The sequence below is a fragment of the Artemia sp. Qi Xiang Cuo genome, chromosome 14, assembly GCF_049724085.1.
Source record: "Artemia sp. Qi Xiang Cuo chromosome 14, ASM4972408v1, whole genome shotgun sequence".
Taxonomy (NCBI): Eukaryota; Metazoa; Arthropoda; class Branchiopoda; order Anostraca; family Artemiidae; genus Artemia; species Artemia sp. Qi Xiang Cuo.
This window is the reverse complement of record NC_142807.1, coordinates 14,997,865-15,016,842: the sequence shown is the minus strand read 5'-3', so window position 1 is coordinate 15,016,842 and position 18,978 is coordinate 14,997,865. Positions and strand designations below refer to the sequence as shown.

Below are 18,978 nucleotides of genomic sequence, written 5' to 3'. Positions count from 1 at the left end.
GAAACCTTTATACTTGAGTTATCTGATTCGCTGAATCAGAACGTAATGAAATTTATATAAACTATAAAGTCAACACATTTTGCGCGCTCGAATAACTTTTCAGTAATTTAAAACTTAATCGATCTTTTATATTTAAACTAAATTTAAAAACGCTGATTCTTTTTATGTGTTCAAATTTTAACAATGCTATAAAAAGTTTGTTTTTTAGAGTTTTTCTTACTATTAGCAAGAGTCGCTCCTTACAGTACGCTATCATAAACAGTTTTGTTACGTATTTTACAGTTTCCTTATTAACAAACAAAGCCAATTTCGATATGAGAAAAATGACAAAACATCCAGTGGTTTGCTAAGACTTTTGTCGGGGACAGTATATTTTTTTACTTACCCGCAACATAAGACAGAGGATAAAGATCATCAAGAGTCATTAATGACATATATGGTGTCAAATCAGTGTTTGGGTTGCCGGGTATTTTTACAGGGACAGGTAGTAAATCTGTCGCCCGACCTTGCGGTACCTGGAACTAATCCCCGGGCACCGTGGTGCCAAGCAGAGATTCAATCCACTGTCTGAAAATTGAAACACACAAATGTCAACTATTGTGGTGACTTTTGAACATGAAGATAATGATTGTGCAATTTTTATTTTAGTTCGTCATCTTTTAGGAGCTTCAAGGTCTTTTTATAACTTAAAAAAAAAATGTTCGTGATAAACTTTTACAGTAGAGAAAAAAAAACTTTATAACAACTATTATTCCTGCATAAACTTTAAGAGAAATTTGTTTCTCACTAGATGTTTTTTTAAAACATACTATTAAATTTTCGGTTAGTGTGGGCAGTGGTTAGCTCTAAACTTATATACTGTGATAATTACAGACTAATTTAGCCAGTATCAGGCTACCTTTAACTGGTAACCAATAAGCTCCAAAAGAAAATTGCGAGCTCCACAGCAACCACAATCGGCATTGTTCTCGAAAACCAAAAAGAAAACAAGTGTTTGGAGGATACAAAATAATAGGCAAAGAGAGGAAATAAGGTGGAAAAGGGAAAATAGGAGGAAAGACAACCGAATTTGGATTCCCCCATCTGTGTCCCATAAACAATTTTTGTATTTTCCTGAACTCTACTGGATGTTTATAAAGAGCCTTTTGAAGGTAATAATTTACAATGGAAATTGTTCACTTGTTTTCTAAGATTAGAGTCAAGAACGTCAAGAACTTTTCAATTCAACAACACCAAAATAATGAAATGATTTTTGATAATTTTGTTGCTACCTGAATAGGTATAAAATCATCTACATATGCAGTTAAATTTGAATAAAAGAACCTTGACATCCTTCTTGCTTGTCTTTAAAAATTGCCTTAGAAACTTACCGTATTTACATACCTATTTATTTAGGTTCTCAAATTTATTAAATCACGAATTATTTATATAACAGATAATAATAGCGTCTGAATCGTAACTAGAACACCCACTAGGTTTAAATAAAATTGATTGCCTTTCCAGAGTAGGCCATCAAGTTTGCTTCCCTCAGAGCCTCAGAAACAGTCTAGAAAAAAAAAAAATTATTAGACACAATCAAGCTATATAGTGTGAAACCTCCTATAAGATTACATTAGAAGAAGGACAATATACAGAGATAGATAGTTAGAGAGAGAAGAAAATTTCCTCGAATAACCTTTCAGTAATTTGAAACTTTATGGATCTTATATATTTAAACTCAATTTAAAAACGCTAAATAGAACACCCACTAGGTTTAAATAAAATTGATTGCCTTTCCAGAGTAGCCAATCAAGTTTGCTTCCCTCAGAGCCTCAGAAACAGTCTAGAAAAAAAAAAAGAGAGAGAGAGAGAGAGAGAGAGAGAGAGAGAGAGAGAGAGAGAGAGAGAGAGAGAGAGAGAGAGAGAGAGAGAGAGAGAGAGAGAGAGAGAGAGAGAGAGAGAGAGAGAGAGAGAGAGAGAGAGAGAGAGAGAGAGAGAGAGAGAGAGAGAGAGAGAGAGAGAGAGAGAGAGAAAGAGAGAGAGTTTTTGGTCCTGAAATTTTTTAAGAATTGTAATTTTGAAGTAACAGGGCTTCATCTAAAATGACAGCCAAAACACATTTTGTGAGGTGAAATGACTTTCACCCCTTAAATCATTTAAGGTTTTGCATTCACCCATTAGAACTCAAATCAGACTTTGCATGCATTTTTATTTTTTGGAGAAAATCTTGAAGCAGTCGCAAAAACTTGCAATTTAACTCCAGTCCCTAACTTCTTCACAACGTCAGATTTGGGTCAGGTTCTCTCTTTCTTTTCAGTTGCAAGCCACAGATTTTCGGATGCTCTCCGCCACCACAGGTTCCAACACCATTGGTCCAAGATTGACGGTGGACTATTTTTTAATAATTTTTTCCCAAATCCGTAAAAAATCCACAACCCTTTTATCTGCTCATCTCGCACGAGTCTCTGAATCAGAAATTTGTCTTCTTTTGGATATCTGTTATGAAGAAATTTCTCAAAAAATTACCGTTCCCCTAAAGAAATTTCGCACGGCCTTCGTCCATACTTAGTTTGAAAATTCCACCCCCGTTCAAGCCTGCTATTCTACTAGCGGTGGTTGAGTCAGTGGAAGGAATAGGGCGCCCCTAATGCGAGGGGGGGGGGGGGTGGAAACCTGTTCGCATTTCTACAAAGCAAAATTTCTCTCGCCAAATCGCTCTCCATCGTAAGTATCTAGTTGATGAGACTTTTTGAAAATTAGTGTCAAACTGTTCACTCACTTACTCTGAAGAAAAGCTTCATCCTCTTTTCAAATTTTTTTTTCAACTTTTTTGACATTCTAGAACGACACATTCCCATGTATTTTAGGGAAAGAACCGTATCATATAAGGCCATTGCATTTCATCCTCTCTTTATTGTTTGTTTCTTTTACACGATATGTGTTCATTTCCCTTTTTTTCTTTTCTTTTTTTTACATGTAGAGAGGCTTTTCTTTAAGGCGACAACAACTTTTCCTTTTTTTATTCCTCAAGCCCAAAGCCCCCAGGTTATTGACATATTCAGTGCTCAACATCTTAAAAAGCGGTGGTTGTGCTTTTATGGAGATGGTGTTTATTTGCACTATCTTATACACATAGTGTTAGATCAAACAGTACTTCAGCCTTTAGGACCCTTTTAATAATAATAACTTAGTTTTAACCTCTTTCGCTACTTTATCAAAATGCACTAGACGAGAACAATTGTAAAAAAAAAAAAAAAAAAAAAAAAAAAAAAAACGACTATATGATGAAGCGACCAACATATCTAACGATAATAGAAAATCAACTAGAATTTTAAATCAATGCTAGGACATAGGAGCGTGTCAAAAACAGTGATTTTTTTTTAATGTATGAATTCCAGAACTACAGAGGAGTATACATAAAATACTTAGCAAATCGGTAAAACTGAACACTAATTTTTCTTTTTCAGTTACAGAGAAGAAATTCCAAATAGAATTATGGAAAACAAATGGGGTGCAAACACAGGGATGTGTTGAGCTTTCCTAACGTATCTTTGACAAATTGCCCATGTCGACGGATCATACGTTTTGTGGAGTTTCTTTATTAACTCATTAATAGCCAGAGTACATGTCGGTCTTATCAATAAACGAAAAGGAACAACCAAATAATTCAGATAGGGAGTAAGTCTAATTTCGAACAAATCTTACTCCCATTCCAAAGAAAGGTAAACCCACATTCCATCGTACTTCCTATAACTGTTTCTACAAGGCGCCGCAAAGCTCAAGGACAAATATTACGTCCCTCCCACCCAATTGTATTTCAAAGGGTATCGGGTGTATAGATATTTTATCACCAGTTATAAGTGCATTGGGTACTTGTATGGAATCTGATAAACACGCGATGAAATACCGCATCGGAATCTTGATAAACAGGTTTCCGCTGACTAGTGAGGCATAAACAAAAGATTTCTCACTTCAGAACTACATTTAAATTTTATTTTTGGGGGGTTTAGGAGGGTTTAAAAGATAGTTAGGTTAGGTTACGTATTTAATATGTGCTACGCTTCACCCCCTCCCCCCTAATGTGCAAATATATAGACCAAATTTGTTTCTAAACTATTATATTTTCATCTTTTTTTTCATTAGCATAAACCAAACTTCACATCTCGCCTGTTTACCAGATTCCATACAAGTACCGTGCATTGATTGATGCCAATTTTTTCTTGTTTTTAGCTGATCATGGGACGACATGAAGTAAAGCGTGATGATCATTATGATTACTCGTCACAGACAATAACCCTTGGTATCCTAGGTCTCCCTAACAGCACTTCATTCCACCAAACTCACAGTTTTTGATAACACACATTTCCTTTCTTTCAACTATTTTCATCTCACCAGTATTTATAGGACTGTCAAGCTGCCTTATATTCAGTACGGTCTTTGTATGGTCCTCAATGGCCTTTCTGAAAGATATTCACTAAAACTGACGAAGCAAAAATCTGTTTCTTCCGCTTTGCTAAATATTTGCTCCATATTACTGTTATTGTTATTATTTTACGGTATCGCTATTGTTATATACACACACACACACACATATATATATATATATATATATATATATATATATATATATATATATATATATATATATATATATATATATATATATATATATATATATATATATATATATATATTTTTATTTTGTCATGGTCCGAAAAGGTTTTTGTCACATTCACGCAACTGAAGATTGGTTCACAAATACAGTATAGTAGAACCAGACATCGCAGTTTCAAAATTGTGCAAAAATCCTCAAATTACTAGGTCAAAAATATTAAGAAAATACGTCACCTATGTTTTAATGTCCTTCTTTGATTCTTTTTTTCATCTCAAATTACTGTTTGTTAATTCTATATATTTGTCACGCTTATAATCCATCCTTTTGATTTTTTGTAGACGAGTATTCAAATAAATTAAGTCACTTGCAAAAAGAGGAAATATTTGGAAAAAAATAAAAGCAAAAAGAGAAGATAAAGCATACTCTTCCACAGTATCATTTGAAAAAATACTAGATTTTACGGGCAAAGAGGATGAAACAAAGAGAGAAAGAAAAAGAAAGAATAAAGAGAGAGAAAAAAAGAAAGGAACTTACTGGGTGAGCATGGCACACTCGTGCAATATCTTCACATGATGCTCCGTATTCCATTGCCAGTGCAGCTTCGTTGATTAGTTCGCCAGCAGCCTAATAATAATTATAAATACGTATTTATACATTTAAATTATCATTAACCCCCCCCCCCTCCCCTACATTCCAAAAAATGCCCTTTTTTGGTATTTCCATCGAAAATGCTCTTTTTTGTATTTTTAATGAAAAGCTAAAGTAAACAACAAATTTGCACCCCCCTCCCAATAAATTCTAAAAAATATATTTCCCCCCTCCCCTCTACATTTTCGTGAATTGACGCAATTGCTTGAACCCTATATGCTTACAATTTTCTGTAAAAGTATCCCCCCCCCCAAAAAAAAGAGATTTTTTGGGAGTATACTATTGTCTATCTCAGATGATCTAAGGCTGATGAACTTTTATTTTTATTTTTACAATCTAACACAAGAACCTTATATTTTTGCTTTTAATTATAGAGATGTATAAGGCACTATCAAATGCTTGATAATACAGAAAAAAAACATTGTAATTACCATAATGAATTGAAATTAAACATAGCGGAGAATAGACAGAGTTGAATTTGACTAATATTGTAAAATTTCCTTTCCACACACAGAAAACAAAAATGTTTGCTTAATTTTTACGCTAAAAGACACCCCCTCCCTTTCCCCAAACAAAAGAACAATTTTTGACACTAGACTTATAGCAATGAACCCAAAAATGTTTGGATATTAGCCTTATGATATTAATATTGCATTTCAGAGCTTTTCAGCCACAACTCGATTTTACTAGAGAAAGTCTACTGATTAAACTATGCTCACAATTAGAAAAGAATAAATGGGAGCAGTTGACATTAAAATAGGGAGAAGCTATCAGATATTGAAATACTTAACTAAATAGGTGGAATATTTAATGATAATAACCTCACGTTCAAAAGACCCTATTCCAATCAGTTGTAATTAAGCATAATTTTTGTGTTCTAGTGAACGCGGATGAAGGATGACAGATTGCCCAAGACCGTCCTTGTCGGCTAACGATCTAGGCCAGCGGTCCCCAACAGGTTTTGGGCCATGCCCTACCTATGCATTTCTAAACTCCTGATTCCCATCTCGTAATATTTAAATTTTGTAGTTAAAAATCTTAAGTGTGTTTCCTGAAGGAGGCTTAAAAGGCCATTAACTTCGCATTTTTTTTTCGGGTTTTCCCCATGGCAAATTTTATATTAATGAAAAATAAATCATTTTTGATCTTTAAATGCATAGGAATGTGACGTCATTCATATAAAAAAATGTTTTTTTTTATAATTAAGGCTCTAAAGTGGTCAGCTGAAGGCTGCAAGTCCTTTCCATGGCCCACCAAAATATTGCCATGCCCCATAGGCAAGGCCATACTCAGGATTTTTTTCGGAGGGGGTTTTACTCAAAAGAAAATTTGGGAGGGAGGGGGGAGGGGGGTACACAGAAAACCTCAAAAACACATACAAAATTTGTTTATATCCATTTTTGTTACGTTTTTTACTAGTCTGACAAACATTTCGGGGGGGGGGTTCAAACCCCCCCCCTTCTGGGTAAAGCCTTGTACATAGGTGAGGCCTGCGCCCCCCGATGGGAATAACTGATCTAGGGCCAAAATTAAAGCAGGTAAAACCCAAGTGGGGTGGGAGGGTTTCGTAAAGAAAGATTTAAGGGAAGATGAGTCCTATTTGAACATCAAAATCAATTTATAGCAAAAACCGAGAAAAAAAGCTTGCAAATCAATAGAACGATAGAAACTAACAAAAAATACTGCTAGCTTATGCTAATAAGCTAGATCTTTTTACTTGGAAAAGAACGAATTATATCTTATTGAGCGCAATGAGCAAACAATTAATTGCAATAGGTTTCAATATGTGCTCTTGAAAGCAAATCAAAAATACCAATTGCATATTGAACGCTACAAATTGTAAAAATCAATTGTAATAAGTTTATTGAACGCGGTTAATTAGAACAAGTAGTAAATACTGAATGGGTTTGTAAAAAGTGCCTTAACAAAATATATTACTCTTTTTAACACCTTCACCCCCAACTATATACTCTCACTTGATAACGCTGTCCAACAGTTATTAATTTACACTACTTTTTATACTTTTTGCAGGCTGACCAATAGCCTGCGTAGCGCAGGTACATATCTCCGAGTTTCTATCTGGGGCCGGGAGTGCAATGCGTCGTTGGGGGTAAATCATCCGACGTTTCCCGTGCCCCCCCCCCCAGATTTCTCCAAATACTTTTTTAGAGCTTGTCGAGCCTGACTGACCTTACAGTCACACCACTGACCCCCGTTCCAAACCAAATAACCAGCGTCACCCGGACTCGGACCCCTGTCCAAGGGATTTCAAGTCTAGCGCGCTAGCCACTCGGCTATGACGGCTCAATAAATTTGTATTATATAACGTAATTCAATGAATAAATTAGATCAGCTCAAAAACAGTTTCGTAGTTCAAGAAATTATGACGTGACGTAGTTCAAGAAAGAAATGAATGTACTTTTTTAAATATACCATTACAAGCTTGAAAATAACGATTGCCACTTTTTTTTTTTTTGCAAAAAAGAAGAAGTAAAAAAAAACCTAGAGCAATGTGTCTTCTCATTTTACATCATGGATATTCCTGGTAATTTAGTCATTATTTCTAAGTTTCACTTGTGAAAAATCCCATTAGCTCGTTAAAGCTCAGGACTGAACACTCGGATCCCAAAGAGGTAATGTAGCTACCACTACCACTGGTAATTTAGCCATAATCCTGAGTTTCACCTCAAAAAATTTCAGGGATTATTTAAGCTCAGGACTGAAGTCCCAGGATCCCAAAGAGGTAATTTATCTACCACTTCTACTACCATTCGTAATTTAGCCAAAATTCCGAGATTTAACCGTAATTTAGCCAAAATTCAAATTTAGCCAAAATTCAAATTTAGCCGTAATTTAGCCAAAATTCCGAGATCAAACAGTTCGTGGTAACGAACTGTAAGTAAGGAGTGACCCGGCTCAATGGTAACCGCAACTCTAGAAAACGGGTTTTTGATACCAATAGATACATCAAAAGAATCAGATTTTAATGCTGAATTCAAATATATAATTTCCATTAAGTTTAGTCAGACCCATCAGAAGTTATGCGCCTGTGAAAATTTGGCTGATTTTCGAAAAAAGGGGGAAAGACCCCCTAAAAGTTATAGAACCTTAATGAAAATCACACCATCATATTCAGCGTATCAGAGAACCCTACTGTAGAGGTTTCAAGCTCCTATCTACAAAAATGTAGAATTTTACATTTTTTGCCAGAAGAAAGATCACGGATGAGTGTTTATTTGTCTTTTTGTTTTTTTTCCCTCAGGGGTGATCGTATCGACTCAGTGGTCCTAGAATATCCTGGGAGGACTCATTGGAACGGAAATTAAAAGTTCTAGTGCCCTTCTTAAGTGACCATAATGGAGGGCAACTAGGCCCCCTCCCACGCTCATTGTTTTCCCAAAGTCACATGATCAAAATTTTGAGATAGCCATTTTGTTCAGCATGGTTGAAAATATGATAACTATGTCCTTTAGGATGACTTAACCCCCGAAGTCCCTGGGGAGAGGGCTGAAAGTTATGAATTTTACCCAATGTTAATATATAGTATTGGTTATTAGGAAGTATACAGACGTTTTCAGGGGGGATTTGTTCTGGTAGTAGGGGGGTGGGTGGGTCGGGTGTTATGTGGGAAGATCTTTCTATGAAGGAAGTTTTCATGGCGAAAGGGACATTGCTATGAAGGGGGTGCCGGATTTCCCAGCATTATTTAAAAAATAAAGATCAGAAATTAAATATAAAAAAAACAAGTTTTCCAACTGAAAATAAGGAGTAACATCAAAACTTAAAACGAATAGAAAATATTACGTGTATGATTGGGTTCACCCCCTAGTCAATACCTCACTCTTTAAGCCAAAGATTTTTTAATACTTTCATAAGAGCTATTTATTCTAATTAACGGCCTTTGTGATTAAGGGTTCATTTTTAAAGAATTGAAAAAAAATCGAACTTTAGCTTAAAGAGCGAGGTATTGACTAGGGGGCGAGTCCCCTAATATACGTATTAAAAATATATGAATATAGAAGTTTGTTACGTAAGTTAATTCGTAAGTTACGTATATTTATTACTAATAAAAACGTTCGTAAATAAAATTAAACAACTTTCTAGAAAGCCATTTAACCAAACAAAAGTAAAATTAATATGCAAATTTTGTTTTAATTATTCATTTACGGTAAGACAAATTCAAAACTCGCATTAATTCAAAAACGTTGACAAATTAAATAAGAAAAACAAGGTTTTTTAACTAAAAGTAAGGAACGGCGTTGAAACTTAAAACGAATAGAAGTTATTTCGAATATGAGATGGGCTGTGCCCTCCTCAACGCCTCGCTCTTTACGCTAAAGTTTGACTTTCTCACAACTCTTATTTTTTTAAACAATAAAAAACTTTTGCATGAAGAGCGACGCGCTGAGAAGGGGACAGCCCCTTTCATATACGGAATAATTTCTGTTCGTTTTAAGTTTTAACGTCGTTCCTTACTTTCAGTTAAAATTTTTTTTTTTTTTAATTTAATTTTTCACTATCAAAAAATCCCAGGGGTTGTTAAGGCTCAGGACATAAGGCCTAAGATCCCAAACAGATAATTTAGCCACAATCACCACCCCACCGGAAATTTAGCCATAGTCCTGAGTTTCACCAGCGAAAAATCCCAGGAATTGTTAAAGCGTAGGTAGGAAGTTCCGGGATCCCAAAGTGGTAATTTAGCACACATCTACTACCATTGATAATTTAGCCGTAATTCCGATATCCACTTTCGAAACATCCCAGGGATTATAAAGCTCAGGACAAAAGGCCTAAGATCCAAAGAGGTAATTTAGCTACCACCACCACCCCACCGGTAATTTAGCCATAACCCTGAGTTGTGCCTGCGAAAATCCCAGGGATTGTTAAAGCGCAGGACTGAAGTTCCGGGATCCAAAAGTGGTAATTTAGCTATCACTTCTACTACCATTGGTAATCTAGCCAAAATCCCAAGATCCACTTTCAGAACACCCCATTTGGCCATAATCCTGAGTTTCACCTGCGGAAAATCACAGGGCTCGTTAAAGCTCAGAACCTATGTCCCAGGATTCCAAAGAGGTAATTTAGCTACCACCACCACCCCACCGGTAATTTAGCCATAACCCTGAGTTGTGCCTGCGAAAATCCCAGGGATTGTTAAAGCGCAGGACTGAAGTTCCGGGATCCAAAAGTGGTAATTTAGCTATCACTTCTACTACCATTGGTAATCTAGCCAAAATCCCAAGATCCACTTTCAGAACACCCCATTTGGCCATAATCCTGAGTTTCACCTGCGGAAAATCACAGGGCTCGTTAAAGCTCAGAACCTATGTCCCAGGATTCCAAAGAGGTAATTTAGCAACCACATCCACTACCACTGGTAATTTAGCCGTAGTCCCGAGATTCACTTCCGAAAAATCCCTGTGATCTTTAAAGCTCGGGACTGAAATTCAAAGATCCTAAAGAGGTGATTTAACCAAAATCCTAGGGACCATTGATCAGTCCCTGGAGTTGTGTTTTATTTGCGTGTTTATATTGAATAAAGTCAAAGTTCAAGTAGCTGCCACTACGGCTACTTATGGCCTACAAATTACGCACAAAAACCGGTGTCACCAAAGGACCAAAGTGTCACACTTGACAACCCTGATGCTATTATAGAGAAAGCTGTAACGAAATCCACAGATATTTCTTTACTTACACTTCGCTGCAAGGATGTTGCATATTGATAATTTGTTTTAAAGAAATTCACATTTCTGAATCTTCCATGAGAATCAAGAAACAGGACAGGCTGAGGCCATTACAATATGCACCATCCTTTCAGACTTCTACGCAGAAGAAGAACTGATCAAGCATACACGTCAATATAGCAAAAATTATAAGAAAATCACAAGAGCACATAGTCATAAAAATCATGACATTTTCAGAACTTTCATTTACTCTTTTTTTGTTTTCACTTGCGTTTTGCCGAATTTCAGGCCAATGGACCTACCACGCTAACATAAATTATTAAAGACTCTTCAAAAGGATCTTTAAATTCAGTTAATTTGAATGTTTAATTTATTTCAAGTAACTTGCACAGCAACGCAGAAAATGGGATATTTCATTTTTCTTCTTATAAAATGAAAAATTTATCATTTTATTTTTTTTCAAATATATATATTTTTTATATAATTATTTATATAATTTTTTTAATGATTACATTTTTTTTCTTTATTTCATTTTTTCATTGCTTTATCTTTTTTTCACTATATCCTTATAAGATTAATCAACTTTCAAGGGGCTTTATCTATTTCTTTTCGAAGGTTCATAATTATAGAAAATACTGACACTCTGTTAAAAGCTTCAGAGTTCTAGGTGTACACACACGAAACTCAGGAAGTTGTCTTCAATGATTCTGAATCGGGATTTGGGACTACATCCTGGAGTCCGAGATCTGACCCTGGATTTGGTAAGCTGTACTCTAGAACGCAAAATCCGGTGACCCCTCAGCAATATACAATCGACGCAAATAAATCGATGGCGGCAGTTCTTTTTGCAACGCAATATGGTACTATATGACACTGATAAAAAAAAAAAAATCCGAACTACTTACAAAATTTTACCTATAAATTATTATCAGCCAAATACAAAAGGAAAAAATTATTTGGAATTGTTCCAAGGATACAACAGTTGGTTTCAAAAAATCGAAAGTGACTTAGGAATTAAAATACGTATTTATAACTGTCCATTTCCGCTGTATTCAGAGAAATGTACTGAAGTATATCCTACTATGCTTAGCTCAGGGGGGGGGGGGGGGTTCAGGGTGAAAACTTACGGGTCCAATAATATGGGTGCCAAGTAGTCTATCTGTGTTTTTGTCGCTAAGTACTTTCACAAGTCCATCAGTCTCATCGTTAGTTTTTGCACGGCTATTGGCAGCAAATGGAAATTTGCCAACTTTGTATTCGATACCTTCACTCTTGAGATCTTCTTCAGTTTTGCCAACCCAGGCAACCTGGAAAAAAGGTTGACGAAATGCAGTAGTTCAGGTACATGCACACGATCTTTTTCAGTGAGGGAGGGGAAATAATAAACAAGTAGTATCTCAGGAATTATAATAATGCAGGAGGTAATAAAAAAATAAACAAATTTTATTTGGTATTTTGAATAATAATTGCCCAGACATGTATATTTAGCATTTCGAAGGCAGAAGGGGTGGGCCGGCCCCCCCCCCCCCGCCCCCGCAAACGTCTCTGCACCGATGTTACCATTCTTGGTAATTTTTCACTAGCCTTAGCAATTTTCTCACATCCAAGTAATACATTTTCCTTGTATTGACTTCCATCAATTTTAAATCATTTCTTAGACCGCACTGCCTTTCCATTAACAGAATTTATTAAATGAAAATATAGAGAGAAAACCGGGTATAATATTTAAACAAAGCAGTGGAAAGCACTTGTTCCACAGCGTTGATTGAATATTATACCCGTTTTTCTCTCTATATTTTCAATTTTTAAATCCTAGCCGTATTAGGAAAACCCCAATAGTTCTAAAATTTTAAATTGATTTTTTATATTCCTTTCTCCAATTACGGTTAAGTTTCAAAGGTTAAAAAGATTTTACCTATCTTACCAATCACTACTGCACATACGGCACAAACAATAATTTTCCAGAGGGGATGGGGAGGATGTGCCTTATCTTTTATCAAAACTGTTCTCTTGTTGGGATTCCTTGGAAAACTATTGAAGAGGTCCTTCTCTTTTCGTCGTCATTCTAGTGTGAAACTCGTTTATTCAATTTTCAAATATTGTAGTACCCGTTGGTTAGTACTTACTTCTGGATGTGTGTAGATGACTGAAGGAACACAGTTGTAATCAATGTGTACAGGGCCTCCGGCGATGCCTTCAACGCATACAATGCCCTCATCTTCAGCTTTGTGGGCCAACATAGGTCCATGAATACAATCCCCAATGGCAAATATATTGGGGATGACAGTCTGGAATCTATAAAATAAGGTTATTATTTTCTAAATTGTGCAGACACAGAGGTAATAGGCTGTTTGTACTTTAACCATTTTTTTTTATGAAAAAAAAATCCTAGATGATAATGTGGATAAGAGAAGGATTAATTGCCCACACAAAAGTGGGCAATAAAAAGTGGAATAACAAATTACAAAGAATAAAAAAAATATCGTGTCTTAAAACTGAAAACTCTGAAAGAAATTACCCCCCCCCCCTTCCCGCCAAATTTTCATTTGTTTTAAATCATCCCACAAAATCCCAATCGTTGCCCCCCCCCCTCATTACTTTTTCATCAATTAGTGGTCCTATGAAGAAACATTTTCGTTTCTTAGACGAATGATAGTTGTATTTTGGAAATAATTACACGGTGATGGCGCCTTAAGTAACAATGTTTCATTTTATATCCAATAGCAAGTGCAAAGAAAACGTGGATTAATAAATTATAGAGAAGGAAAAAAAGAAACAAATAACGGTTAATTTAATTCGAATGAATTGTCTTGTTTTGTTCCTGATTTAACTTCCTTGATATGATGATGCTATGACTGTTTTATTTTATTTTAATTTTTTTTTTAAGTTTTAATGGTCCCGTATTTCATTATGAGTCTTATTTTATACTTATTTCATACTTATAAAATATATACTTAGTCAATATTTTATACTTATTCTATACTTGCTGATGACGGCTCTTAGATATGGAGCTGAAATATTCATCTCAAAAAAGTTTTCACTGTCTTAAAATAATCCATCGTTGTTTTATCTTTTGTTATTTGTATAACAAAGAAGCATTGGGCGTCTTAAGACTCAGGGAGACGGAATTAGTTAATTATAAATTTGGCAAAACGAAACCCACTGCCAAATATTACTATCTTTGCTCCTAGAAATACCCTTACTCGTCTTCAACTGGCCTAGTGCCAAGAAAAGTGAAAATGCATCATTTGTTCAATTTATGCTGCCGAATTTTGTTACTATGTATCATGATACCATTCATCAAGTGAAAATCATTTAGAATTCGTTACAGTACCCAAACCAGCCTTGCAATACTTTAAGCTTGTCGTGTTTACACTTTCCTCATATTAATCAATACAATACCCACAGAACAGACATGAAAGCGAACAGTCGGAAAAGGTCGAGATTCACTTCGAACAGTAAATACATAACATTTATCAAAAAGAAGCTGTTACATGTTTGAAAGAAAGGTAATTTTATTTGCGCTTTAAATTCTCTCCTAGAGACTAGCCTACTTTCAAATGTACTTTGAAATATATTAAATTTACAAGAGAAAATATATTGACTTGGTATCAATATTCTGTGCGAGTCATCACACAGGATACCTGAATTTTGACACTGATTGGCGAAGGAGACGAGTTTACCCCTTTTTTGTACATACCTTTTTTTTTAGTCAGTTCATCTAAGACTTCAGTAAGGTTGATATATGTTTATGTTGGATTTGACACGTTGGTCAGTAAAAGTGAGTTATATTTTCTACGCCCCTGTAAGTTATTCCCCGGACCCAGTTAGGTTTGGAAAGAGTCTTAGATTTACTGTCATAATACATACTGGAGGGCCCTTTCCCCTTTAAAGGCATATATATATATATATATATATATATATATATATATATATATATATATATATATATATATATATATATATATATATATATATATATATATATATATATAACCTGATTCTTTGTGCACGAATCTTGACATCTTTAATTACTGCTCATTGATAACATTTTTCATATTATTAGTTGAATATTCTTTCCGTTAAAAAAAAGCATATAAAAATGCTATCAATCAGGGGCAATCAAAGTTGCCATTAGACAACATGAATTTTGGTACCTATTTAGAGATACTGAAACTGCAGTTGCTGATGAAAACAGGCAAAATGTGGAAGTATTAATTGATCCCTCACCCTCCCCATGCAAACATCCCTTACGGTCCCCATACAAATCTTACCCTCCCCATAATTGATCCCTCACCCTCCCCATGCAAACACCCCTTACTCTCCCCATAATTGATCCCTCACCCTCCCTATGCAAACAACCCTTATCATCCCCATGCAAATCTTACCCTCCCCATAATTGATCCCTCAACCTCCCCATAATTGATCCCTCATCCTCCCATAATTGATCCCTCGCCCTCCCCATAATTGATCCCTCACCCTCCCCATAATTGATCCCTCACTCTCCCCATAATTGATCTCACCCTCCCCATGCAAACATCCCTTACCATCCCCATAACTGATCCCTCACCCTCCCCATGGAAACACCCCTTACACTCCCATAATTGATCCCTCACTCTTCCCATGCAAACATCAAACACCAAGCATAAATAAAAATTTGAAGTAAAACAGAAATACTCAAATTTGGGTGAGACTAGATGGCCTTAGTTTTTACTTAATTTCGAGTATGAAATTTAGAAGTCTTGTTAGACATTCTGAATTATTTAATTTTTTTTCTAAAAATTTTCGATTTTTAGACATTCTAAATATTTTTCTTACTATAAACTAATAATAAAAATACTTCCATTGAAGGCTTTATCTGATTCCCTAAATCTTTGGATAGAAAGTTTTTGAACATATGAGAAGGCAATATACATCTCTGTGAAGAGTATCACTTTACGTTAGGGTCTTAGAACGTGTGTTATATATATATATATCTTGCGTCATGTATATTTTGTGCTATTATATAAGACGTAATATCTAAGATGTATTATTTTAGACGTAATATTGAATATCTTCTTATTAAGAAGTAATATCTTGCGTAAGGATTGGCAACAAACTCAGTTTTGTGTTAACGAAACTCTGAGACTCCTTCTTTTCGCTTCGAACGAAAAAACGAGTATTCTCTTTACTACTACATAACTGCCATAAACAATTAACTTATAAGTATGAATTATGAAGTATCTTAAGTTTCAGTTTCCTCTGTGAAAATTCGAATCAACGCAAAAATTTGTATGGCGATGGCTATGATATTTATATGTTTGCCTTATATTTTATTATGACAAGAACTGCCGCCAATCGGCATGACCGTGTAAGGCGTTTGATAATAAAATCGTATATCGTTGAGTAAACTATTAGCGAAGGCTACCGGGCGTCAGGCATAAATCGCTACCACTTTGCATGTTTTAGTATCTTTAAGCATTAAGATAGACCCGAAAATACTAGAATTATATCATCGACAATTCAAATTGCTCGTGTTTGGGCTACAAATGTAGTTCATTAAAAAAAAAAAAAAAAAAAAAAAAAAAAAAAAAGTACACCTATCCTGTATATGCATATCTATTAAAGTGCAAGGCCACAATTAAGGTCACGAAGTAGAAACTGCCATGAACTGTCAGATCCACCTGATTTCTCCAACTGATTTCCTGTTTTTCAGAAGCCTGGTACTCAACAACTTTTGAATTTTTCTGTATCCCTCCCCCCCCCCAACTAAAATCCCAGATACGATCTTTTTTGAAAAACAGTTTGGTATCAAAACTGCTTTGAAAATCCTGTAACCGCCTGATTCCTACAACTACGGTGCCACTGCAAAATGAAAAAATTTCTGAAAACCGGACTTTCTATATTGTACAAAACGAAAGGTTTTTACTGCTGAAGTGGTTTTTGAAAGAAATTCTAGCATTTGAAGAGCTTCTATTAATATGATAAAGTTGGAAGACCTACTTTACCCTTGACTAAAAAAATACTCGGTATATCTGATCATTTCTGACAAAAAGGCATGGTATCCATGAATGTGATCCTGTGGATTATTTATTTGGCCACAAACGAAATTCTGATAGTTCATTTAAACAACACGAAGCAGCAAGAAGTATAAATAAGAAGTTAAATGTTCTCAGTTTGCTAATTAAAACATTTTACTAATTAACTGTTCGGTGCGCATCGACTAAATTGAAATTGACACCTACATCCAAATTTCACATTGTTTTCAAAACGCCAGTAGTTGCAGCCAATTGGTCAATATCTCAACTGCACAAACCCTACATAAATAAACAAAGTACAACTACTTCGTATATTTCTCACTCCCATAATGCAAACTTCTTACCTTGAATTAACTGGAATGCGGCCTCGTTGATCTTTTTCAATGCCCATATCTTCTAAGCCAAGGTTAGCGGTATATGGTCGTCGCCCAACACAAACAAGAAGTACATCACATTCCAAATCTTCTTTTTTCGTAGAATCTTTAACATTTTCGGTTGAAACAACAATTGTTGATCCTTCTCTCCGGCCTCCCATCACTTTAGTTCCAAGTTTAAATTTCAAACCCTACAAAGAATATATATTAGACATGTAACAAAGAATCCAAAATTGTCTATCTTTACAAGTTTCTTATACAAAAAAAAAAAAAAAAAAAAACAACAAAAAACAACAAATATTTACAAACTTATTCCAAAAACATCGAAGAGTTATAGTAATACCATAATTTAACTTTATCTTTTCATTTTTTGTCCTTTAAACTATAACTAATTAATTCCAACAACAAAAATAAAAATCAAAACTGGCAACGCTGTTTTCCCCATTTCTACTGACACACAGATACACACTCACAACATATCTCCTCAAATATAACCTACATCTTTCCAAAAAATTCTTCAACCAACAATTCCATCCCTCAATATCCACTCGTTCTTTCCACCTTTCACTCTCACTTAGACGCGCTATTATTCTCCTACACTCAACACCAAACCTTCTTTACTCAATCGCTTTTCTCTTCTTCTACCTTTTCCGTACATATTCACATAATTTCATCACAATCAACACCACAGATCTCTCTCCCTCATCTTACATTAAAGTGATAAGTGCTATGTACGAGAATAACATTGCTGCGTTTAAGGTAAGAAATGAGATTAGTATCTGGTTTCGTATTGAAACTAAGTTAAGCAGGGTTGCGTTCTATTTCCATTTATATGAATCATTTTGATGAACTTTGTCCTAAGAAGCTTGGCGAAGACCATGGAATCAAATGGGAAAGAAAAGCTCTGATGAAGAAAAACGCTGATGATTTGATTGTCCTAGATGAAAATGTTGGCAAAATGAATGGTTTTGTCTTTTAGAGGTTTTCAGCGTTCAGAGTGTAATAATAGATTTGAAAACTAATGTTAGGAAGACTAATTCACTTAGACTGGGAATGATTGAATGTGAAGACAATGTTGGGTAACGAAAAGATCAATCAAACAGATAGCTTCACTTACCTGGGCAGTATTATAAGTAAAGATGGTAGATGCAGTGAAGATGTTAAAATTAGGACAGCCAAGGCCTAGGGTGTTTTTTCACAATGAAAAGTTTGGAAGAATAGAAAGATAAGTCTGCGAATCAAGATTGTAAGCTGTATGAAAAATGTATTTCTATCCCGCTTCCTATGGCTATAATGAGAGAAATGTTGAGATGGCTAGGACACGTTCTTCAGATAAAGGATGACAGATGGTCAAAGATTGTCATTTTCGACCGACCATCTAGTGTCAAACGAAAAGAAGGTCGTCCACGAATGAAGTGGGAGGAGGTCGTACGAAAGGGAGGGAGTCAAGAGGGAAGCTCTGAATAACTTGGGATGGAAGAGTGTGTTGACCTCAGGCGGTTTGGGATAGAGGAGGTGGTTGAGTTATTAGTAGTAGTGGTCGTGAAATAAAAAATAGCCCCCCCGCCTCCCCGAGATTTTGGAAAATACATTATGCCGTCCCTCAAAATTTTCGTGAATAGGCACTACTGTTGTTGATCCTTGTCTGCGGTCTCTGATTA

The 18,978-nt window shown here is 35.3% G+C and overlaps 1 protein-coding gene across 2 annotated transcripts in view; it reads right to left on the bottom strand.

The window, feature by feature from the left end:
• Nucleotides 1-1,359: 1,359 nt before the first annotated feature.
• Nucleotides 1,360-18,978, bottom strand: part of LOC148944184 (dihydrolipoyl dehydrogenase, mitochondrial) — a 58,391-nt gene continuing 40,772 nt past the window's right edge. The window contains exons 7-11 of one of the 2 annotated variants that reach the window (XM_089100460.1): nucleotides 17,288-17,508; nucleotides 13,053-13,221; nucleotides 12,054-12,233; nucleotides 5,129-5,218; nucleotides 1,360-1,546 (exon numbers count right to left, since the gene is read on the bottom strand). In XM_089100460.1, the coding sequence (XP_088956586.1) occupies nucleotides 1,478-1,546; nucleotides 5,129-5,218; nucleotides 12,054-12,233; nucleotides 13,053-13,221; nucleotides 17,288-17,508 (729 nt within the window). In that variant the 3' untranslated portion in view covers nucleotides 1,360-1,477. Of the gene's footprint in view, nucleotides 1,547-1,714; nucleotides 1,823-5,128; nucleotides 5,219-12,053; nucleotides 12,234-13,052; nucleotides 13,222-17,287; nucleotides 17,509-18,978 lie in introns of those variants that run through there. The other variant, XM_089100459.1, reaches the window with a different exon arrangement.